General features: G+C 42.3%; 1 protein-coding gene across 7 annotated transcripts in view; it reads left to right on the forward strand.

The window, feature by feature from the left end:
* cast (calpastatin) overlaps nt 1-25,313 on the forward strand; it is a 206,002-nt gene that overhangs the window by 124,322 nt on the left and 56,367 nt on the right. For all 7 annotated transcript variants that reach the window (XM_063068584.1, XM_063068580.1, XM_063068585.1 and 4 more), the window contains 14 exons: nt 1,530-1,625; nt 2,025-2,072; nt 5,018-5,143; nt 6,467-6,523; nt 7,129-7,218; nt 9,806-9,901; nt 10,254-10,298; nt 11,088-11,213; nt 13,446-13,502; nt 14,742-14,831; nt 19,260-19,355; nt 20,083-20,133; nt 22,123-22,248; nt 24,728-24,784. In XM_063068584.1, coding sequence (XP_062924654.1) covers nt 1,530-1,625; nt 2,025-2,072; nt 5,018-5,143; nt 6,467-6,523; nt 7,129-7,218; nt 9,806-9,901; nt 10,254-10,298; nt 11,088-11,213; nt 13,446-13,502; nt 14,742-14,831; nt 19,260-19,355; nt 20,083-20,133; nt 22,123-22,248; nt 24,728-24,784 — 1,161 coding nt within the window. The remainder of the gene's footprint in view (nt 1-1,529; nt 1,626-2,024; nt 2,073-5,017; nt 5,144-6,466; nt 6,524-7,128; nt 7,219-9,805; nt 9,902-10,253; nt 10,299-11,087; nt 11,214-13,445; nt 13,503-14,741; nt 14,832-19,259; nt 19,356-20,082; nt 20,134-22,122; nt 22,249-24,727; nt 24,785-25,313) is intronic.

The following is a 25,313-nucleotide window of genomic DNA, read 5'->3' on the forward strand; positions in this document are numbered from 1 at the left end:
TCAATGAAAGACTGCGCCCAACAGGATGGACAGCAACCAATGTGCAAAAAAAAAACAAAACAAACTGTGCAAATATGTAAGAACATAAGAAATAGGAGCAAGAGTAGGCTGTCCGGCCCATCGAGCCTTCCCCGCCATTTAATAAGATCATGACTGATCTGTCTATAAACTCAGCTCCATCTACCTGCTTTTTCCTCATAATCTATAATTCCCTTACTATGTAAAAGCCTATCTAACTGTTTCTTAAAAATATTTAATGAAGAAGCCTCAACTGCTTCCCTGGGCAGAGAATTCCACAGATTCACCACTCTCTAGGAAAAACAGTTTCTCCTCATCTCCAAACAACAGGAATTCTGCAGATGCTGGAAATTCAAGCAACACACATAAAAGTTGCTGGTGAACGCAGCAGGCCAGGCAGCATCTCTAGGAAGAGATGCAGTCGACGTTTCAGGCCGAGACCCTTCGTCAGGACTCTCCTCATCTCCGTCCTAAATCTTCTCCCCTGAATCTTGAGGCAATGTCCCCCAGTTCTAGCCTCACCTATCAATGGAAACAACTTTCCTACTTCTTTCTTATCTATCCCTTTCAAAATTTTGTGTGTTTCTATAAGGTCCCCTCTCATTCTTCTGTCCCAGGCAACTCAATCTCTCCTCATAGGTTAACCCCTTCATCCCTGGGATCAACCTGGTGAACCTCCTCTGCACTGCCTGCAAAGCCAGTAAATCCTTCCTCAACTATGGAGACCAGAACTGCACACAGTATTCCAGGTGTGGCCTCACCAGTACCCTGTATAGTTACAACAAAAAGAATGAGAAAAAAATCAATGAATAGATTAGCACTAAATATTCAGAATATAAGGTCCTTGAAAGTGAGTCTGTAGTTTGTGGGAACAGATCACTGATGGTGTAAGTGAAGTTGAGAGAAGTTGAGTGATTATGATCACTACCTCCCAAGGGTTCCTTGACCTTAAGCTCCATAATCAAACCTGGTTCATTACACAGCAATAAAGAGCATGAGAACGAGAGGATACAGCCTCAGAATACAAAGATCCCTTAAGAACAGAGATGAAGTCGAATTTGTTGAGCCAGAGGGCGATGAATCTGTGGAATTCATTGCCACAGATGGCTGTGGAGGCCAAGTCAATGAATATACGTAAAGCAGGGGTTGAGAGGTTCTGGATTAGTAAATTGCCAAGGTTATGGGGAGAAGGCAGCAGAATGGGGTTGACGGGGAAGATAAATGAGCCATGATTGAATGGCGGAGTATACTTGATGGCCTAATTCTGCTTCTGTTTCTTATCTTCTTTGAGTCTAAGATAGAGGCAGTAAAACAGCATGGTCTGGGGAAGGAATTGCTGAACCTTAACTGTTAAACTGCTAGGCAGTCTTTTCAGTTCCTCACTAATTTCCTAAATGCTAGTTTTACCATTTTAATTTCAAAAATAATCTTCTAAAGCACAATTAATTGCCAATGTATATTTACAATCAAGTGAATTTTGCTTTCATCGAATTATTTTCTCAAATTTTTAGGAACCAGATTCAACTAAGAAGAAGGGTGAACGAGTGGGGGAACGGGAAGACTCAATACCGCCTGAGTACAGATTTAAAGAGCAGCCTGATACGAAGGTCTGGTCTAACAACTACTTCGAACTAAGTCAATAATCTTCTACAGAGTTTGAATTTTAAAATTCTATCTATGCATGAAACAACTAGGAAAGATACTGTAGTTTTCCAGTGGGAAACAAATAATGCTAATATTCCAGGTTATGCAATTTCATGGAAAGTTATCAAACTACAAATCACTGAATAATTTTATTCTGTAACTTCCACTAATTAATTCTATCCAACCGAGATGCATTTTCAATTGGACACCGATGTGATGTGATTAACGGTAGCAGTGCGTTAATGTGCTTCCGGATTCTGAATTACTTTGACATTTTGTGTTGCAGCTTAATTCTTGATTTCAATTCCAAATAATTCTGATGGGTATTAGACAAATCTGATGAAGTCTGTTTCTTTGAACAGGGCAAAGTGCAACCTGCTTCCTCTGATACTCCAGCAGCAAAACCAAAGGTAACGTAGCAATAGTGCAAATACGTTCCCCGCAGTAAAGTTCATCAGGATACAGTTCCATATGTAGACATTAATGTATGTGAAACCACTGCCATTTAAGCCACTATTGTCTTATAGACTGTACTGATGAATGTTCCCATTTCATCTCATCTCCAAGTCAGGATTAGGGCGTTAGACTATGAGGAGAGATTGAGTCGCCTGGGACAGTACGCGCTGGAATTCAGAAGAATGAGAGGAGATCTTATAGAAACGTAAAATTACAAAAGGGATAGATACGATAGAGGCAGAAAAGTTGTTTCCACTGATAGGTGAGACAAGTACAGCAGGCAGTGAAAAAAGCTAATGGCATGCTGGCCTTCATAACAAGGGGAATTGAGTATAAGAGCAAAGAGGTCCTTCTGCAGCTGTATACGGCCCTAGTGAGACCACACCTGGAGTACTGTGTGCAGTTTTGGTCTCCAAATTTGAGGAAGGACATTCTTGCTATTGAAGGAGTGCAGCATAGGTTCACAAGGTTAATTCCCGGGATGGCGGGACTGTCATATGTTGAAAGATTGGAGTGACTGGGCTTGTATACTCTGGAATTTAGAAGGCTGAGAGGGGATCTTATTGAAACATATAAGATTATTAAGGGATTGGACACGCTGCAGGCAGGAAGCATGTTCCCGCTGATGGGTGAGTCCAGAACCAGAGGCCACAGTTTAAGAATTAGGGGTAGGCCATTTAGAACGGAGTTGAGGAAAAACTTTTTCACCCAGAGAGTGGTGGATATATGGAATGCTCTGCCCCAGAAGGCTGTGGAGGCCAAGTCTCTGGATGCTTTCAAGAAAGAGATGGATAGTGGAATCAAAGGTTATGGGGATAAGGCAGGAACTGAATACTGATAGTGGATTATCAGCCATGATCACCGTGAATGGCGGTGCTGGCTCGAAGGGCCGAATGGCCTACTCTTGCATCTATTGTCTATTGAGACTATAATTAGGGGACATAGCCTCAAGGTTCGGGGGAGTAGATTTAGGATGGAGATGAGAAGGAACTGCTTTTCCCTGATGATAGTGAATCTGTGGAATTCTCTGCCCAATGAAACAGTGGAGGCTACCTCAGTAAATATATTTAAGATGAGGTTGGATAGACTTTTGCACAGTAGGGCAATTAAGGGTTATGAGGAAAAGGCAGGTAGGTGGAGATGAGTCCATGGCCAGATCAGCCATGATCTTATTGCTTTGACATTTTGTGTTGCAGCTTAATTCCTGATTTCAATTCCAAATTATTCTGATAGGTGTAAGACGAATCTGATGAAGTCTGTTTCTTTGAACAGGACAAAGTGCAGCGTGGAGCAGTCTTGACGGGCCAGATGGCCTATTCCCTCTCCTATTTCTTATATTCTTAGGATCAGCATTAGTATTTCAGTTAATGCCAAAATCTGGAATCAGAATCAAGTTTGTTTTCAGAATCAGAATCTGGTTTAATATCATTGGCATTTGTTGTTATATGGCAGCAGTACATTGTAATATATAGTAATAAAAAATGAATCATAGCAAGAAGGCTGGGGCAGGGAGTGGTGGCACAGGGACTGACACACCCAGCCTGAGATACTAGACAAGGTTGTCTGATTCCAAACTATTGATTTATTGATCATTACAGAATTTCTATCTTGTGCTTTCCACTCCCTCTCCTCTCCTTTCTCCTTTTCCTAACCGTGATTCCCATCTTCCTGCCCCCCTCCCACTCTCAGTCCACAATAGAGACCCATATCAAAATCAGGTTCTTCATCACTCACATATTTCACGAAATACATTTTTTTACGGCAGCAGTACAGTGTAATACATTAAATTGTTCCAGTACTGCGTAGAAGTCTTCGGGACCCAAGCTATATATATGTGAAAGAGATATTCTTTGGGATTCCAGAAACAAGATGGACAGAGGTCACTTCCTCCTCTCCATTGGACAGCAGCCACATGTGATCTGAAGGAGTGGTTCACAGCTTGCTGTCCGGGTGCCAGATTTACAAAGCCAAGTCGCTTTTCAGATACATTCACTACGAAGACTGCAAGTAATCTGATACTGATACATATTGGCATCTGTGAAGGCACACATGCCATAGTTCTCTCTGCATCATCTACTGGCTACCTGCTGTCTTCTCAATGCATCATTTGCTAGAACTTCAGTGTTTTTTAAACCTTGCCAGATCTGTGTTCAACAATTCTGTACCTTAGTGATATATTGTGGCAAGCCTGCGCCAATCAGTACTTTACTCTTTTGGGAGACTGCCACAGATATCACCTACCTCTACTACTTCCTTCCTGTATATGATCAACAGACCTTTATCAGTCAGTACTGTACCCATAGTGTAGTGATAGAGCTGAGTCTACCAATTGCAAACACCTGAGTTTGGGTGATATGTACTCGTGCAGGACCTGACGTGATCCAGATCTCCTTACTTGGATATCTCAGCTCCATGTTAATGACCCAGGATCCTCCATCTGGGACCTAAGGGCCAGCTTAGGAACTTTGGCTGTAAGAACAGCAATGGCAAGCTTTCGGGCCCATCTTGTTGTGTACAATGAACCCAAAGGGATGGAAGGAATCTTTGTGACACTAATGGAAATTACTTAAGTAAGTTTTTTTTTACACAGAAAATGGTAGGTGCATGGAATGACTTGCCAGAGGTAGAGGCAGAAACTATTAGATAGACACGTGGATGATACAAAGTGGAGGACTATATAGGAGGAAAGGGCCAGATTGATCCTAGAGTAAGTTAAAAGTCTGGCACAACATTGAGGGCTAAAGAGCCTGTACTGTGCTGTCATGTACAATCTTCAGTGTCCTATGTACTACTTGTGAAGTGTTTTCTTAGTTGTATATCAAATAAAAATGGACATCTTTGGATTTATGTTACTGAGATACCATTGATATGTTTTAACTATTGTTTCTTGTTGTCTCAGACTATGACGGAAAGCGATGTCCTGGATTCGTTGTCAGCTGACTTTGGTCAAAGCTCTCCGGCAACAATTTCAAAATGTTCGGCTGCAGTTTCCCAGTCTGCAGCGCTGCCCTCTCTGCAGAAGCAGGTATCATTCCTAACATGGCCCTCAAGTACAGCTGTGTAGCATGAGATTCACTTTACCGTCTGTTTACTCTCCACCACGTGCGATTGTCTCCTCATCCTTCTCCTTCACACAGGCAAACCCTGATGATTTATCTGTGGTCTTCTGTTGTTCCTGTGGATCTATGACATCAAAATTACATCAGCATCCACAGTCCCACGTGTGGGCCACCAAACGTAGCAGGACTGCATGTTCTTGTTACCTGTGAGCATCTGGAAAGAGGAAAGAAAATGTGTCCCTGCCCCCCCAACCCCCCGCCAATTGGCTAGAAAATCTTTTATGGCATTGCTAGCAAACGGAAGGTGGTAAACAATCTTCACCCCCCTCCCTGGACTGAGACAGTTCTATAAAATTTAGTCATCCTGCAAACCACAGATAGCAATAGCCTAGTTCCGCTCCAGAGTTGCAGTTGTGGCACTGGAGCTCAGCGGCTCACTGCAAAAGGCTCCCTCCAGATTCTTTCACTACCTATCTCAGTGCACTGTGCATTGATCTGATGTGTACGGACAGTATGAAAAAAAGCTCTTCACTGTATCTTCACATATGACAATAATAAATCAATTCCAGTTCCTCAGGTGTCATATTTCAGTGAGGGCACCCTTATGGAAACACTGGCTTTTTACTGGAGACATAAAGAGATACAACTTAGAAACAGACTCTTCAGCCCATTTGGTCTGTGCAGATCACCACACATTTATATTAATTATTCTACATCTGTACTTTATTTTTATATATTTTATTTGATGTAATTTTTTTTGTCCTTTATAACTGTTGTAAGTTATTTTTGGCTGCATGTGGCACCAACACACAGAGCAAATTCCTAATACATGTAAGTTATATGGTTAATAAAGTTTCCTTAATTCTACCTTCATCCCATTTTTGTGCTCATCAACTCCTTCCAAGATTCACCGATTCACCTATGCACCGGGATGAATCTACAGCAGGGGTTCCCAACCTGTTTTCGGCCATGGACCAATACCATTAAGCAAAGGGACCAGGGACCCCAGGTTCGGAACCCCTGATCTGCAGTCTCCAATTAGCCTATCGGCAGGCACTTTTTTGGACTGTGGAAGGAAACCCTGAGGAATCAGACATGGAAACAGACCTTGTCAACCTCTCAGCCTTGGATTGGTTTCCCCAGTAAGAATTATCCTGTACATATGCCGGCCAGGCTTCACCTTTAAAGTCTTATAAAAATAGTCAAAATGGTACTGGAAACTTGAAGTTATTCATATCAACCTGAAAATCCTAAATATTAATTGCAGTGCTCTTTCATTTCTTGCAAAGGCACCTCTGCAAGCTGTAACAACTGCCTCAGTCTCTGCAAGTCTTCCTGGTGGTAAGGTAAGAATCCTAAGAATAATATAGGCCCTTCAGCCCATAATGTTGTGCTGACTCTTAAACCTACTGCAAGGTCAATTTAACCCCTCCCTCCCACATAGCCCTCAATTTTTCTTTCATCCATGTACTGTACAAAAAATCTTTGTGGATTATTCATCGACAGAGCTCTTAAAAATTCTGTTGACCAACTAGTAACCCAGAATTGCAGAATTCATCCTATAATCTAGCAAAATATTCCCCCATCTTAACCAAATCACATTCACATGGATAAGTCCAAGCCACTCTTACAAAAGCATTGCAAACATCAAACAAATGTTTAATTTATTGCTAACATTGTTAAAGGTCTCCGATTTTTATTATGTGACTCCTTTCCCACAAGTAAAAGGTGAGGTTTAATAACAGCCATTATTAATAGTGGAGTTTAAAGTAGTAACTATTCACCTTCACACCATGACAGGGCAGTTGTACATGAAGGAGAAATAGGAAATTAAAGTTTAACTGTAAATGGCTATGACTAGGGTTGTTCACTGTAACATATTTCATTGTTGTCACATTATATTCTGCAAAGGCTTTTCACCTGTTGAAAAAAGTTGTCTTTTTTTTAAAAGGGCAAAGATCCATTTGACCTACTTGCAGAAACTCTTCCATCCGAGGCTCCTGATGATTCCGCTCCGAAATACACTGGGCCGGAAGTGAAGGTACAAGTCAATCGATCTGCTGAGCAATCTGCACAGTTTGTTAGAGGAGCTGAGCAGATCAGGCAGCATCTATGGAGAGGAATAAAGCCGGGATCTTTCATCAGGACTGGAAAGAAAGGTTGCGGGGGTGGTGGGAGAAGCCAGAATAAGAAGTTCGGGGAGGGGAAGGAGTACCAGCTAGAAGCTGATAGGTGACATAGGGTGAGAGGGAAGGTACGTGGACGGGGGAGGGGTGATGAAGTAGGATGCTGGAGATAATAGGTGGAAGAGCTAAAGGGCTGAAGAAGAAGGAACCTGATAGGTGAGAACAAAGGACCGTGGAAGAACAGGGAGAAGGAAGGGATCAGAGGGAGGTGGTAGGCAAGTGAGAAGAGAGGGGATGAGAGGGAAACCTGAAATGAGATTGGAAAAAGAGGGAAGGCGAGGGGGGAGAAATTACTGAAAGCTAGAGAAGTCAATGTTCATGCCATCAGGTTAGAACAGATCAGGTTGATCTGAAACTTCTAGTGCTTGTGAACATTGTTATTACTGCACTGTTTCTTTCTCAGTGAAGAATAAGTAACAAAAAGATAAAGTCGCTTTGTTGATAATGCTCCTCTGTTCCCAGTGCAAGAACAGGAAAAAACAGCTTATAATTTTAAAGTAATTTTAGCATGAGATGTCATCCCCTGGTGTTTCACAGAAAGATTGTCAAACAAACTGTGTCACATTAAATGTCACATAAGTCACATTAAACAGAAAATGCCTTGATTTGTCAGTAAAAGCTTGATGAAGGTGGAAGGTTTGTTTATTTAGTCAATCAGAGTAGAGTGGGTCCTTCTGGCTCTTTGAGCTGTGCCGTCACAATAACCCCTGACTAACCTGATTAATCCAATTCTAACCACAGGATTTGGATGTCGGGAGGAAACCCGAGGACCCAGAGAAAACCCACAGAAACTTATTACAGAACAGAGCTGGAATTGAACTCTGAACTCAGAATGCCCTGAGCTGTAATTGCGTCGCGCTAACCGCTACGCGACTGGTGCTGCTGTGGTTTAAGGAAGTGAAAAGAAGGAGAGAGGGATTTCAGATATTTGTGTCTTAGCAGCCGGATGACAAACCTGCTAATGGTAGAGAAGATAAGCTTAGAGAAGGTGAAGAGGATAGATTGAGATGCAGAGGGTGCTGTTGCTGAGAGAGGGAACCTGGATTGGAATCCGTGATGCCATGGTGGAATTGGAAAGCAGTTCAGTCATCATTTAATACATAACCAACAAGCATCAGCAAACACAGGAGCACAGTACAAGTCGGGATGCTAGACGGGTATAAACATCGAATTATGTCAGCGTTCCCCATCTAGTGCAAAAACAATCCATCAAAGGGTGCAGACAGCTGAAGAGAAATATCCCATGTGGTTTCACTGGAACACATAATGAACTGTCTATCTGCACTGCACTTTCTCTGTAATGGCAACACTAAATTCTCCATTCAGTTTATTTTTTAATTCTTCGTTGCATGATCTGTCAAAGCTTTTCACTTTATCTTCATACATGTGATGGTAATATATCAACACGAGTACTAAAATAGAACTTGACAGTGAGCCATTTAAGAAATGGAACATAGAACATAACAGCCCTTCAGTCCACAATGTTGTGCCACCCTTTTAACCTACTCTAAGATTAATCTAACCCTTCCCTCATACACAACTCTCTATTTTTCTATTGTCCATGCGCCTATCTAAAAGTATCTTAACTGTCCCTAATGCATCTGCCTCTACCACCACCCCTGACAATACGTTCCATGCACTCACCGCTCCCTGCATAAAAAAAAACTACCTCTGATAATCCACTAATATTTTTCTCCAGTCACCTTAAAATGATGCCCCCTCTCATTAACCCCGGGAAAAAGTCTCTGGCTGTTCAGTTTTAGCAGCTTGTACACCTCTATCTGGTCACCTCTCATCCTCCTCCTCTCAGAGTAAAGCCCTAGTTCACCTAACCCATCCTCTTAAAGAATGCTCACTAATCCTGTATATTACAAAAAGAGTATTCAAAGAATTAGATTACATGAAAATTTAGACACAGAAAATGCATGAAGAGAAAAAAAAACTGCAGATGGTGGAGATGCAAAAGTTGCTGGATGTGTTCAGCAGGCCGGGCAGCCATTACAGATCCATGAAGATACTGTCTGACCTGTTGAACATTTCCGTGCGAGAGAGTTACAAGCCTCCTGCTGACTGAGCTTCTAATGACACTTGCAAACAACATTTTCAGGCTTGAATAACATTTTCATTTAAACAGTGGATACACCAAAGCACCTTATATAGACTTTGAATCCTTGCATTTATGTTAAATTTGGTCTGGTTAGCACAGTGCTTTACAGTATAGGCGACATGGGTTCAATTCCCACCAATGTTTGTACGTTCTTGGGTTTGCGTAGGTTTCTTTCAAGTGCTTGGGTTTTCTCCCACAGGCCAAAGATGTACTTGTTGGTAGGTTAATTGAACATTGTAAATTAGGCTAGGATTAGGTAGGGGGATTGCTCAATGGACCGTGCTGTATTTCAATAAATAACTAAATAAATAAATATTTATTTCTTCTACTTTCAGGAATCAGATGTAACTAAGAAGAAGGCTGAACGAGTTGGAGAGCGAGACGACACAATTCCACCTGATTACAGGTTTAAAGAGCAGCCTGGCTCGAAGGTAAGGTTTGAACAATCCCTTTGAGATGGTTAAGAATTATTCTAATTGCCATGTAAGGCACAGCTAAGACAAAAATATGCAACACTCTAAATTCAAAAAACGTGTGATACTTATGTAATTTATTTGCAATAGAAATACGTTCCTGAAGGTATTTATCATAATGAAATTACACAACTGTTAAAGCATAAATCAGTGTGCGGATTTATATTCTAGTAATTAATACTGCAACGTAATAAATATTTATGTAGTTCAATCTTGCTTTATTTGTTTTACTGATTTATGAGTTGCTTTCAAATTTAAATAACTTTTATTATCTCTAATAAGGATCTGATAATTTTGTTTATTGCAATAGGATAAACTGGCTTCTTCTTCCACTGATACAAAAGCAAAACCAAAGGTAATTGAAATAAAAATTTCTAATATAAATTTCCAACTTAAAAAGCTTTAGAAGCGAGTGATGATTTTTTTTTCACATTATTGATCCCTTTTCATGTAATCTTTTGGTTAGGCATGTAATTGTTAGAATGGCCATTTAAAGGAGTTTGGAGCAAATGATGTGGGCAGGCAATTATGGTCTTTTGACCACCATTTTTCTTTCATCCATGTGCTATTAACAGTGGCTCATCTTAACACCTCATTCACTTGAATGCCAAAGCAGCTTCTTTATTCTATAGCCATCCTAATGAAAGATGTTAAAGCTACTGTTTTATCACAAATTGCTATTTTCAGATTTTGCAATTTTAATAACGGGACTGTTCTTTTTAAAGGAAATTACTTGATTATTTTGCTTTCGTTAGGGTGACTAAGTGACGCAACAGTTAGCCTTGCTGTCACCTACCTTCAGTGTCCCATAGTTTGATCCTGAGCTCTGTTATGGTTGCCCTGTGGCGCTTGAGTTTCCTCCTGGACATGATTTCTTCCTGCATTCCAAATCCCTGCTGCCAGCTTAACCCAAGTTGGGTGGTGGGAGAATTGGAGAAGTGATGGGTTTGTGAGTGGGAATCATTTACAAAGAGAAGGGGGTTCCCAACCTGGGGTTGCTTAATGGTATTGGTCCATGACATAAAAATGGTTGGGAACCTCTGACAAAGAGTGATAGGAAAGTTCTGAGAACTAGCATTGACTCAGTGTTGAATGTGTTGCCTCTGTGCTGCAAGGAACTGACATTAACTGTTGTCGTTCACAGACCATGTCAGAAGGTGATGTTCTGGATTCCCTGTCAGCAGACTTTGTCCGAAGTTCTCCAGCTCAGATTTCAAAATGCTCAGCCCCAACAGCTCACGCTGCAGCACCGCCCTCCGTGCAGAAAGAGGTAGGAGTCCGAGTGTGAAGATTGGGAGAATGAAAGCAGAAGGTGGCCACATCCTGTTCCTGGTTCTGCGTTCTCATTGATCGCAATTAACAAAATTGGAGTAAATGGCGTACCGGATAGCATGGTAGTGTAGCTGTTAACGCCAGCTGTAAGATCAGGGTTCAGTACCTGCTGCTGTCTGTAAGGAGATTGTACACACTCCCCAGGACTGCGTGGGTTTCCTCCCATGTTCCAAAGTTGTATGGGTTAGGATTAGTATGTTGTGGGCGCTATGTTGGTGTCGAAAGCATGGCGATACTTGCGCGCTGCCCCCAGCCTATGGTATTCAGGCACCAACATAGCATGCCCACAGTGGTCAGCAGAACAACAATGGACACAGCAAAACAGAAGCCAGCAAACAACCACACAGGAACAGCAAAGCAAGCCCCTTTCCCACATCCACCCACCCACCAGCATACAAACAGTCCCCCAAGAGCAGGACAGCAACAGCAAAGCAAGCCCCTTTCCCCTATCCCACCCACACACGCTGTCCCCCCATGTCCAGGATGGGATTCTGGGCCTCTAGTCTGTAGGTGACTTGTGGACTCACAGACAATGGTTCACCACCTTACCCTGTGGACCCTTCAGCTCATGATGTTTTGCCGACCTTTTAACTTACTCTACGACCAACCTACCTCTTCCCTCCCACATAGTTCTCTCTCTTTCTATCATCCATGTGCCTGTCTAAGAGCCTATCACAGACAATGGGCCTCCGCCTCCCCAGTGGATTTCAGACTCAATGGACCACTCTCCAAATCTAGCTCTAGTGCAGATTCAGGGGAGGGACTGCAGTGAGTACTGAGCTTACATTTCACCATCATTATCATCACTCTGTGCCGTGTCAAATGACGTAGGCAATCGTGGTCTCCATGACCATAATTGCTCTTAGCAAATTTTCCTTCAGAAGTGGTTTGCCATTGCCTTTTACCGGGCAGTGTCTTTACAAGATGGGTGACTCCGGCCATTATCAGTACTCTTCAGAGATTGTCTGGTGTCAGTGGTGGCATAGCTGGGACTTGTGATATGCACCAGCAGCTCATATGACCATCCACCATGGCTTCACATGACCCCAAGCAGGTGCTACACCTTGTCCAAGAGTGATGGAGGGAGTGGATGCCTTACACCTCCTTTAGTAGAGACGTATCTCCAGCCTGCCACCCGCTTGCATTTGGCTGTATCAATTTGGCTAGGTGTTAAATAATAACCAACCCCTGTAGTGCCAAGCCTTTCAACACAAATAAAAGGCCCAGTGGAAAAATGCAAAAATGCTGCTTATCCTGCATTGACATCTTTAGATTACACAGCCACTTCTCTGTCTGGCTTGATATCATCTCCCTGTAAAGGCCTGAAGACCCATATAGAACATAGAACAAAGAAATCTACAGTACATTACAGGCCCTTCGGCCCACAATGTTGTGCTGACCGTGTAACCTACTCTAGAAACTGCCTAGAATTACCCTACTGCATAGCTCTATATGTTTCTAAGCTCCATATACCTATCTAAGAGTCTCTTAAAAGACCCTATTGTATCTGCTACCACCATCGCTGGCAGTGCATTCCACGCACCCACCACTCTCTGTGTGAAATACTTACCTCTGACTACCCCCTTGTACCTACTCTGAAGCACCTTAAAACTCATCATCCCCCTCATGTTAGCCATTTCAGCTCTGAGAAAAAGCCTCTGGCTATCCACATAATCAATGCCTCTCATCATCTTAATACACCTCTATCAGGTCACCTCTCATCCTCCGTCACTCCAAGAAGAAAAGGCCAAGTTCACTCAAACTATTCTCGTAAGATACGCCCTCCAATCCAGGCAACATCCTTGCAAATCTCCTCTGCATTCTCTCTATAGTATCCACATCCTTCCTGTAGTGAGATGACCAGAACTGAGCACAGTGCTCGAAGTGGGGTCTAACTATAGCTGTAACATTACCTCATGGCTTTTGAACTCAATCCCACAGCTGATGAATGCCATCACACCATACACCTTCTTAACAACACTGTCAACCTGCACAGCAGCTTTGAGTGTCCTATTGACTCGGACTCCAAGATCTCTCAGATCCTCCACACTGCCAGGAGTCTTACCATTAATATTACATTATATCACTGAAAAGTAGATAGAAAATCTTGATATTGTTCATCTAACATATGAATCCAAAATAACAGTTGAAATATTTTGTTTTTGCAAAGGCACCCCTGAAGGCTTCGACAGCTGCCCCAGTTTCTGCAAACCAAACCGGTTCCACGGTGAGTGAAAATGAAAACTGAAATGTGAAATTCAGAGCAGCGGTTAATGAGAGGGAAATAGTGCAAGGCAACTGATTTAGGACACAAAGATCTATCTATCCCCGTTCAGATATGATTGCAAAAGTCCAGCTACAGCAGTGCCATCTGTGTTTCCATTGTTCCCAACCTTCAATCCTATAAAGTTATTTAACAAAGCCATGGTCACAGGGTAATTCCAACACACCCTTCCAGAAATGAACTGGATACTCAAACCCTGTCATTAACTTTTATTTGCATTGTTCTCCTTCACACACGTGAAGCAAACTAACTCACAAAATCCAATTCTCAATTCACCAGTGATAATTATTTTCCCTCATTTCTAATGCTGGTCTCTATGAAGAGAAAGTTTTGAAATTACAGCCTAAGTGTAATTCTGGACAGTGTTTCTCACCCTCTGCACACCACCTTGGCTGAACGGAGGAGCACTTTTAGTAATAGATGAAGATAACTGCTTTGCTCCAGAGAGTGCTCTGTGAGGTAATTCTTACCCTTGGCCATTAGGCTGTATAAATCTATTGCCAGGGAAGTGATGACCCCCCCCCCCGCCCCCGTTGGACTGTTTGCGGTTCCACTTTTTGTTCCTTGCACTTCTCTCCTAATTTTTATATCTGTGCATTTGTAATGCTGCTGTGACACTGTAATTTCCTTTGGGATCAATAATGTATGTATGTATCTATCTATTTAATTAATCCTTGCTTAGGTTATTTACAGCAATATCCTTTAAAGTTCAAAGTAAATTTATTATCAAAGTACATATATGTTACCATATAAACCCTGAGATTCATTTTCTTGAGTGCATACGTACTCAATAAATCCATAATGGAGTAATAACCATAACAAAATCAATGAAAGACCACACCAACTTGGGCATTCGACCCATGTGCAAAAGGCAACAAGCTGCAAATGCAAAAAGAAAGAAATAATAATAATAATAAATAAAAAAGCAATAAGTATCAAGAACATGAGGTCAGGAGTCCTTGAAAGTGAGTCCATTGGTTGTGGGAACATTTCAATGATGGGGCAAGTGAAGTTGAGTGAAGTTACTGCCTTTGGTTCAAGAGCCTGATGGTTGAGCGATAATAACTGTTCCTAAACCTAGTGGTGTGATCACCGAGATTACAATGCTTAAATTTGTCATCAATTTGAAGTATTATATTTTAAAATATTTATTTATATATAAAAAATTTTTTAAATTTTAAGGGTAAAGATCCTCTTGACCTCCTTGCGGAAACTCTTCCATCAGAAGCACCGGACAACTCGGCTCCCAAGTACACTGGCCCTGAAGTAAAGGTAGAAATTAAAGCCTTTTCTTGGTCCCTTCATTTCTTATATTAGATCACTTTTCCGCAAACTAAGTCTGCTTGTTTCGCTTGGGGGATCTAACTATTGTCTATTCATGATTGAGTAGAGATGCTACTGCATAACCCTGCTTCTTTTCAATTGCGTGATTAACAAACCACTTGTGCCAAACTGAAGCGTTGTAATAAGGTGTTTGTTGTCATTCCAGAAATTCAACATGCCACTTCTAGGCATCAGTCAACCTTGCACCCTAAGTGTGATTTCCATGTAGAATTCTGCCTGACGTTCTCTTGGAGGACAGAAGAACTTACACTATGTGGCCCTTCGAGCCCGTATTGTTGGGGCATTTCTGAGACACTGTGGTGTTCTGAACACAGCACCAGACTGGGCCAGTAATTAAACCATAATCCAAGAGCCCCACACTGCAACGTTCTGCTGATCTACTGCCATGATCAATGTCCTCGTCCTGCGCTCAGTCAGCCACTCCCTACATAAATCATCCAGAACCCTGACTGCGTCCCAGTTATTGGATATCCAGGGAGGGGTAGCACCTCTTGTGTAGGGGCCATTCTGTGGGTGCTCACTCTCCATCGGTCCCCACTAAACACTCAGCTCTTACCTGTAGCTCTAGGTAGCTGTTTGCATGCAACAGTGGACACACCTCTTTGACAGGTGGGCTAAACCAGGTGAGGGTAGCCGGCTGGCCTCATACCCCGGTGAGATTGACTGGCCTGCTCTAGCTCCAACCGTCTGAGCAGATGAGATCAACAGTGAGATCCAATGGCCAGGAATGTGGTTCTGCGATGCTTTGTGGAGAGCAAAGTGCATGACAAGGCACAGAAGAAATCATGGTCAACTACTTCAACCAAGGAAGACCCCAGTTGTGTTGACTACTCGTACCACTGGCCCTGGACCTCCAAAATCGAGAGATTGGAACTGTCCCAGGGCAACGGCTTTTCAACTTTAGAAACTCTCCTGCACAGATTTCTTGCTGACATGGCAGACACAGCGAACAGCCAAACTATCATCCCAATTACAAAAACAGCATTGCAATACACAATCTATTATGCTGATTCTTAGGGTAGTATATGGAGGCATATACTGTACATACTTTGATAACAAATTTACTTTGAACTTTGAATTTTTCCTTTACCCTCATTTTTTAATTGTCCACTTCCCACCTGCGTCCATCCATTCACATTTCCCGGACTCTGTTGCTAACCCCACCCCCATACTCCTACTGCCACCCTGCCCACAGCACAGCACAGCACACCCTGTCACTTGCACCTGATGCACTGAGCTGTGATGTTTACGTACATGATGGTTACAATAGTGTAGGCTGCGACATAGACCGCATGCTGTGTGTTGCAAGATCAGACTGTAGTCAAAGAAATTCCATCGCGCTAAACAAGAAGGGAACCCTCACACTGATGTCAGCCAGTTGTCTCACGCGGACCTGCTGGACCAGTTTGCTAAGTCCTTTGAGAAAGAACTGCGTGCCCAGCAGCCTGGAAACTCAGTTACAGAGAAATGGGAACTTATGTGGCACACCATCTAGAGCACAGCCTTGGCTACCTTTGGGAAGAAGACTTTGAAAATAAATGACTAGTTTGAAGCCAAATCCAACAAGATGACCACCATCTCTGAAGCCAAACGTGCTGCCCTACCCAAGTATAAGCGATGTTTACTGCCAGCTGGTAGTGAAAGAATGGCTGTGGTTGCCCCGCAGGGCAAACACACTATGATGTACTAGAATCTCTGGGCAGATACTGATCTATCGTTAACACTAATCTACCTACACCCTACTCCAATAAACAGGCTCCATACAATGAATTCATTTTTGCAATATTCTACACTAACAATAACAAACAGGCATTTCTCTTCTGACTTTAAAATGTTAAAATACCAGCTCAAGTTGATAGGGGTTGTTATGTTGGCCTTCAGTAGATAGATAGGTAGATACTTTATTGATCACAAAGGAGATTAGTGTCACAGTAGCATTACGAGTGCACGGATTTACAAATATACAAATATTAGAAGAGAAGTAAGAAAGAATAAAAAACAAAGTTACCTCAAACAGTCTTAACAGGAAGGGGGGTGGGGGTCATCACTTCCCCGGTGATAGTTTGACTCATTGTAGAGCCTAATGGCCGAGGGTAAGAATGACCTGATATAGCGCTCTTTGGAGCAGCGCAGTTGTCTTAGTCTATTACTAAAAGTGCTCCTCTCTTCAGCCAAGGTGGCATGCAGAGGGTGAGAAACCTTGTCCACAGTTGCCAGGATTTTCCGTAGGGTCTTTTGTTCTAATACAGCCTCCAGTGTGTCCAGTTTGACTCCTATAACAGAACCAGCGTTTCTAATCAGTTTATTGAGCCTCTTGACATCTCTCATGTTGATGCCATTGCCCCAGCACATCACTGGATAGAAGATTGTACTGGCAACACGGAATGATAGAACATGTGAAAGAGAGGCCTGCGTGCTCCAAAGGACCTCAGTCTCCTCAGGAAGTAAAGATCGTCTTTGGCCCTGCTTGTACACAGCCCCTGTGTTGGTGCTCCTCTCAAGTCTGTCATCCAGATGCGCCCCCCAGGAACTTGTAGGTCCTCACCCCATCCACGTCATCACTATTAAAAATAACGGGGAGCAATGCAAGCTTAGTGTTCTTAAAGTCCATCACCATCTCCTTTGTGGAGTGTTTGAGCTCAAGAGCCAAGAGGTGATGTTGCAGCTCTATAAACCTTGCTTAGACCACACTTGAGTTATTGTATTCAGTTCTAGTCACCGCATTATAGGAAGGATGTGGAAGCTTTGCAGAGTTTGTAGAAAAGATTGACCAGGATGCTGCTTGGGTTGGAGAGCATGTCTCACGAGGAAAGGTTAAGTGAGCTTGGGCTTTACTCTTTGGAGTGAAGGAGGATGAGAGGTGCCACGATAGGGGTGTACAAGATGATGAGAGGTGTAGATCAAGTGGACAACCAGAGATTATTTCCCAGTGTGGAAAAGGCTAATACAAGATGTTAGGAGGAAAGTAAAGGCGGTGTGTTAGGGGTAGTTTTTTTTTACACAGAAGAGTGGTGGGTATGTAGAACGTGCTGCCGGGGTGGGGATAGAGACAGGTACATTAAGGACATTTAAGAGACTATTAGATAGGAGCATGGATGAAGGAAAAAGATGGAAGGCTATGTAGGAGGGAAGGGTTGGAATGATCTTGGAGTAGGTGAAAGGGCCGGTGCAACCTTGTGGGCTGAAGGCCTGACACTGTGCTCTATGTTCTGTGTAAAACATCCTAAGACAGTGTGTCACAGTTTTAATGCAGAGAATTTCTTACTGAGTCACATAAGTGCAATATGTACAAATGTACTGAAAATTTGATCATTAAGGACAGCTTCTGGTTGGAGACGTTTGAGTTGATAACTCTATTTCATTGTGCTCGTGGCAGTGTAATCTGCGAATGAGTCTGAATACTCTCGTCGGGATAGGGGGAGGAACAAAGGTATAAAACTATCAGCTTTGTTTTCATGCCACCTTCTGTGACTCTGAAATGTTCTGTAATTGTACCTTATTGAAGTTTCTTAGGGTGTTTTTCTTCTGTAATGTCGCTTTAGAAATCCTCATTTTTGGTGTATTACTTTAGATTATGAAGACACGCAGTCCTCTTTTATTGTAATTTAGTAATGCATGCATTAAGCACTGTAATGAAGGCATCAGATTAGCTGGTGAGGGACAAGAATCAAGAGGTTTTGTGGAGATAGAACTCTGCGGATTTAGTGATAATGCAGTTAATACCCACCGACTAAGACAAATATTCTTCGACTGGAGGTGGGGTGGGCAGCGACACGACAGTGTAGCGGTTTCTATGTTCTGCCTGTGACCATGTGTTTCTTCCAGGTGCTCTGCTTTCATCCCACGTTCCAAAGATGTACGGGTTAGGGTTAGTAAGTTGTGGGCATACTATGTTGACGGTGGAAGTGTTGCGACCATTGCTCAGCACAGTCCTCACTGATTTGGTTTGAAATGAGCAATGCTTTTCACTGTTCATGTAACAAATAAAGCTAATCGTTATCTAAAAATGTCCCACCAAGCTTATGAACAGTCTGGGTTCACATTGAGACACATGTCAGGCAGATGGGGAAATTTAGTGGCTTGGGAACTGAGTTTTCTGGGGGCGGGGTGGCGCGGTGTGGTTCAAAGATATTAGGATCTTTCATTACGGGACATTTCAGCTTGGCAAGAAGGGTAAGGAGGGGGAAATCCAGAGCATTTTCTGTCAAGCACAGGTAGTTTTTTCATTGCCATGAATAACTTTGGAGGGCTGGCTCGATTCATTTATCTTTGTAAACATTCCAGTGAAACAAAGGACATGAATCATCGTATTGTTGCATATATAGGCTGCATTATTTTTGTTTCTTATGATTTCAGGAAGCAGATGTAACTAAGAAGAAGGGTGAACGAGTGGGAGAGCGTGAAGACACCATACCACCTGATTACCGATTTAAAGAGCAGCCTGATCCTAAGGTTGGTCCAGCAATCACTTTGAGAAAAGTTACAAACTTGACACAGGACATCATTATCTGTGACCATGATTGCTCTTGGCAAATTCTACAGAAGTGGACTGCCATTGTCTTTTTTCTGGGCAGTGTCATTACAAGACGGGTGACCCCAGCCATTATCAGTACACTTCAGAGATTGTCTGTCTGGTGTCAGTGACCATATAACCAGGACTTGTGATATGCACCAGCTGCTCATACAACCATCCACCACCTGCTCCCATACCTTCATGTGACCCTGATCAGGGGTGGGGTGCTGGCTAAGCAGGTACTACACCTCGCCCAAGGATGACCTGCAGGCCAGGGCAGGGAAGGGGTGCCTTGCACATCCTTTGGTAGAGACGTATCTCCACCCCGCCACCCAATGTTTTAATAACTTGGTATTTTAAAAGTGTTCCACATAAAGCACATACTAAAAAAATCAACAAAGTCTATATTCCAAAACAGATATGAAATTCTCTTGCAATAGTAGAAACTCTCTTGCTGTCACACATGATAAAAGACAAAGTTTGCTGAATGATTAAAACTAAAATCAGTTCACATCTTTGATTAATTCTTCTTCTACAGTGGTTTATGGTACCATTGTACATCCATAAATGTTGACTTGTCTTGTCATGCTTGTTGCTGTTTTATTGTCTGATTTAAATTCTGACTCATCCAGAACCAATCTGATTCTGTCTGTCTATTTGAAACAGGGGAAAGTCAACTCAGGCGCTTCCCTCACTGATGCAAAAGCAAAACCAAAGGTAATGAAAAAAGTCATAACTTTTTTTTCTTAAAGAATCACATTTACCTAAAACCTCGTGGGATCTAATCCTTGCAATGTCTGCATGTTTGATATAGAACCTACTAAAACAGACTTCCTGTCCCAAGTGGCCGGGAGCACTTTTGTACCATTGCAAGGCCAAAGGAAGTGGTAGATGTAGATTAAAAGTACTCATTCCCAGCCCTCTTCGCATTGCTCCAGCCACCCATTTTCTGAATTTGTACTCCAGAGCAACACCAACAAAATGCTGGAGCAACTCAGCAGGTCAGCTAGCATCCATGGAAATGAATAGATAGGTGATGTTTTGGGCCGATATAATTTTTCTAAAAATGGAAATGATTGGAATTTTTTTCATCTTTCACAAGTATTGAGCAGGAAGGTGAGAGCATTGTAAATGTATCTGTAACAGTTGTACTGACAAGATGGGAAAAATAAATTTTCCTCCATGAGAACCCCATGCTTTATATAACAACAAAAATCTTTATAATACAAACAGAACATATAGACCGTAAAACAGTACACAGCAGTGCAGGTTCTTTGTCCCATAATGTTGTGACGATCTTTTAACCAACTTCCAGATCAATCTAACCCTTCCCTCCCATGTAGCCCTCCATTTCTCTTTCATCCAAAATGCCTGCAATATTCAGCCTGGAAAAATTTTTGGCATTTCCTGTTTTTAATTACGACTTTGCAGCATCTGAACTATTTTATTTGTATTACCCTAGGTATCAAAAACATTAAGAATCAAAAATGTTAAGGCTTAATAATTATTGACATATTCTATTTTTGGTAAATTTATTGATTAAATAGAATGCATTACCATCTAGAGAAAATTGCATCTCATCTTATATTCCTATAAAGATTAGCTTCATTTGTCACATGTAAATCGAAACATACGGTGAAATGCGTCGTTTGGGTTAATATACCAAGAAATGGCTTGTTAGACTTACTCGGGTTTCGAACACATGATTTGTGATCACCTTGAATATATGATTGAGTGTTTAAGTCAATGGTGCCTCCTCTTCCCACCCTCCCCAGGGACTGGGCTGAGTCAAACAGAGCTGGGGCCTGACTCGCTGGCAATGAGACAGTTTAGCTGGCTGGCAGTTGCTTGCTCTTCCATCACAGCTGTTTCTGTGATTCTCACCTACAGACATTTTGCTCATTTTCAAACAGTTTGGCTTATAAACAGAGCTCATGATTGCAGCCCCATTGTAACGTGGGCACCTTCTGTTACAGTGACCTTCGCTATGAACTGAAATATCTGTGGCAGTGTTTCTAGGAACATAAGTTTAGCTGAACCCATCAGAAGTGTAGAACTGTGAGTGAATGCCACACTTCCCTTGCACTAAATGCCGTTGACTGAGGTAACTACCATGAAGAGCATTCTAACTGGTTGTATCACCACCTAGTATGGAGAGATCACAGGCCAGGATGGGGGAAAAAGCTGCAGAGGGTAGTCAACTTGGCCACCTCCCTCAGGGGCATTAACCTCCCCAACATCAAGGAATCTACAGAAGGGATGCCTCAGAAAGGTGGTGTCCATCATTAAAGACCCCACCACTCAGGACGTGCCCTCGTCCTTATTACTTCATGAAGACATAGATTCAACATTTTAGGAACAGCTTCTTCCCCTCCACCATCAGATTTCTGAACAGACGGTGAACCCATGAACACTACCTCACCAGTTTGCTCTCTGTTTGCACAATGCTTTATATATATTTGTTGTAATTTATCGTATTTTTTATGTATTGCACTGTACTGTGGCTGAAAAACAACAAATTCCATGACATTTGTCAGTGATATTAACCCCGATTGTGGGTCTGTTTCTGATTCTGTCGTTTCCACAACTTGAAAAAGGAGAAATTGTGGTTAATGGCAATTCCTGTAAGTTAAGATTTTTTGAAAAATTAAGTAAGAAAGGCCATTGATTTCAGCTGGTTTGACAATGTTGATTATATCGTTATAGGTTTTGTCTGATGATGATGTCCTGGAGTCTCTGTCGGCAGACTTTGTCCAAAGCTCTGCTGCTCCAATTTCAAAATGCTCGGCTAGAACGTCACAGTCTGCAGCACCGCCCTCCGTGCAGAAGGAGGTATGACCCTCACTTTATATAGTATTTATTATTATATGTTTGTTTAGACGTACAGTATGGTAACAGGCCTTAAGGTCCAATGAGCCCCCCACCATCCAATTATACTTAGCACTTGGAGGAAATCCACGCGGTCACAGGGATACAAGGCGGGTATTGAACCCGGGACGCTCGTTGAACCCAGGGCGCTAGTGCTGTAATAACATTATGCTAAATGCTACATGGCCGTGCCACCCAAAATCTTGCTATCCTGCTATGCCAAAGCGGGGAACGAGACTGTTGTCAGACATGTAATTATCAGAGCCTGCCCACTGAAGCTGAATAAATGTATTGCCTTAATGATGAATATTTGTTGGTGGAGGGTGCCGGTATTAGTTTTTTCTATACTGCCAGTAAACTTGGAGGATTTTGGGGAGACATCATTGGTGCTTTAGATAATCTGCAACAGGATGTACTGGAGGGCAGCAACCATTGCTGCCCTGGACAAGATTGGCTTTTCTGGCATGTTTGAGGTCATGATCTTCAAATGCAATTTTCCTCACATGCCCACAGACAGCTGGTAAAATGAAAATGCTGGATTTTATCATTGGTGACTGTCTTTGTCTTTGCTGAGAGACGCCCATCCAGATAAAGAGAGTTGTCCATGTTTTCCAAACTCTAATGTTGGGACTTCATTGTTGTCACATGCCTAGATCATATCTGTTGCAGCTCTAGCTGAACAGAAAGCATATTTGATAGGTAGTCTTTGGTTAGCTCCAGTGTATCCACCTTTGGTCAGATGTAGGAGACCAGCCCTCCTGGGGTGCACTGTTGGACACCCGCCACGTACAGGTGTAGAGCTCAGATATACAAACTGAGGCACCAGAAGTGCCTGTGTTTCCTCCCACAACCCAACCCCCTCCACCACAACAGCACAAAATCTCCAACCCTTGTAAATAGTGCAGCTGTGTTGATCTTGATAGGGGTCACCAACTACAGATGGAAAGATAAACAGTGGTAAATCTATATTTTCCTTAATTATACTGTGGTTAATAATTTCTAACACTCAGATATTTGGTTTGAATAATCATTTTTAAGTACTTAAGATTATATTTCAACTGTTTATAAAAGTCTCTGATTACTAGAGACATTGGTAGAAGTTTGAAAAAGCTATTGACAGCAGGAATGCCTGACAGCATTTTTTTATATTTCCAGAATTTGTCTACTTTTGCACATTGATTGCTTGTTGGGCTATGTTACTAGACACTAGAATACAGACCCTTCGGCCCTGGATGTTGTGCTGACCCATATATTCCTTTAAAAAGAGTACTAAACCCACGCTACCTCGTAACCCTCTAGTTTTCTTTCATCCATGTGCCTGTCCAAGAGGCTCTTAAATACCCTTCAAAGTTGCTGGTGGACGCAGCAGGCCAGGCAGCATCTCTAGGAAGAGGTACAGTCGCCATTTCAGGCCGAGACCCTTCGTCAGGAATACCCTTAATGTTTTAGCCTCCACCACCATCCCTGGCAAGTCATTCCAGGCACCCACAACCTCTGTGTGTAAAAAAAAACTTACCGCTGATGTCTCCCCTAAACTTCCCTCCCTTAACTTTGTACATATGCCCTCTGGTGTTTGCAGTTTTTCATTGATTCTGTTGTATGTCCTTGGTTTACTGTGACCACCTGCAGGAAAATGAATCTCAGTGTAATATATGGTGACGTATATTTATTTTGATAATAAGTTTACTTTGAACTTTGAGAGCAAGGGCTCAGTCTTCTTTATGTGTGGCTTATGGGCCATTGTTGACGACTGTGATGGGCAGTGTGAGGCCAAGAGCTCAATCACAGCTGTGGAAGGTAACTGCATTCAGGGGAAGGATAAAATCAGAATTAAGCTGATTTTTTAGTATTGGTATTTGTATATTATTGTCAACTTGTACCAAGAAACAGTGTGCAAGATAAGCTTGTCTTGCACACTGTTTATACACATCAGATCATTACACAGTGTGTTGAGCGAGAATAAAAATGAGGAATAAAGTGAAAGAGTACTGAAAAAGTGCAGTGCAGGTAAGTGATACGTGCACGATCACAATGAGGCCGATCGGGAGGCCAAGAATCCACTTTTTCTTAGGAGGTCCATTCACTAGTCCAGTAACGGTGGGCTAGAAGCTGTCCTTGAGGCTTCTAGTACGTGCTTTCAAGCTTTTGTACTTCTGCCAAATGGGAGAGGGGAGGAGAGAGAATATCTGGAGTGGGTGGGGTCTTTGTGTGTGCTGGCTGCTTTATTGAGGCAATGTGTACAGGTTCCTTAGAGGGAAAGCTGTTTCCTGTGATGTGCTGTCTTCTGAACCATTTTGCTTCTGTGGAGTCTCTGATTTGATGTGCATCTACAATTGATATAATAACAGTATAACAAGATGGTAGAAATGCCACTGGAACTCTGTTTCATTTGAATGTGAACTATTGAAACAACAATTGTCATTGCAATCTCTATTTTATTCAGGCCCCATTGAAAGCCTCCACAGCTGCCTCAGTGTCTGCAAGTCAAACTGGTGCTAAGGTAGGTGATGTGTCAAGAAAACAGTTGATCCTCTTCAGAACAGAAACATGGGTCATGGGCCCAATTGGATAGAAATAATGACAACTTAAACAAAACCCCATTATTCAGGATAGTTTCTGTAAAAGGACACTTTACACTTTGGACCTCATCATAGAAACATAGAAAATAGGTGCAGGAGTAGGCCATTCGGCCCTTCGAGCCTGCACCACCATTCAGTGTGATCATGGCTGGTCATCTTTCATACAAACCAATTAAAACTTGAGGGAAGCACAAAGTGAAAACTAAAACCTGCAGGTGATGGAAAACTAAAACAAAAGAAAATGCTGAAAATATTCAGCAGGTCAGTCTGTATCTGTGGGAAGAGAAGGAGTGTCAGCATTTCAAGTCTTCCATTTGATACCTGGTCATTGGCTGCAGTCTCCCATCACTGCTGCACTTGTGTGTGTCCAGGACAGAGAAGCGAGCAGGAAAAATCATTGTGGACACTACCTACTTTGCAAACTTCCTTTACCAACAGCTCCTTCTGGAA

The sequence above is a fragment of the Mobula hypostoma genome, chromosome 16 (assembly GCF_963921235.1).
Source record: "Mobula hypostoma chromosome 16, sMobHyp1.1, whole genome shotgun sequence".
NCBI lineage: Eukaryota > Metazoa > Chordata > Chondrichthyes > Myliobatiformes > Myliobatidae > Mobula > Mobula hypostoma.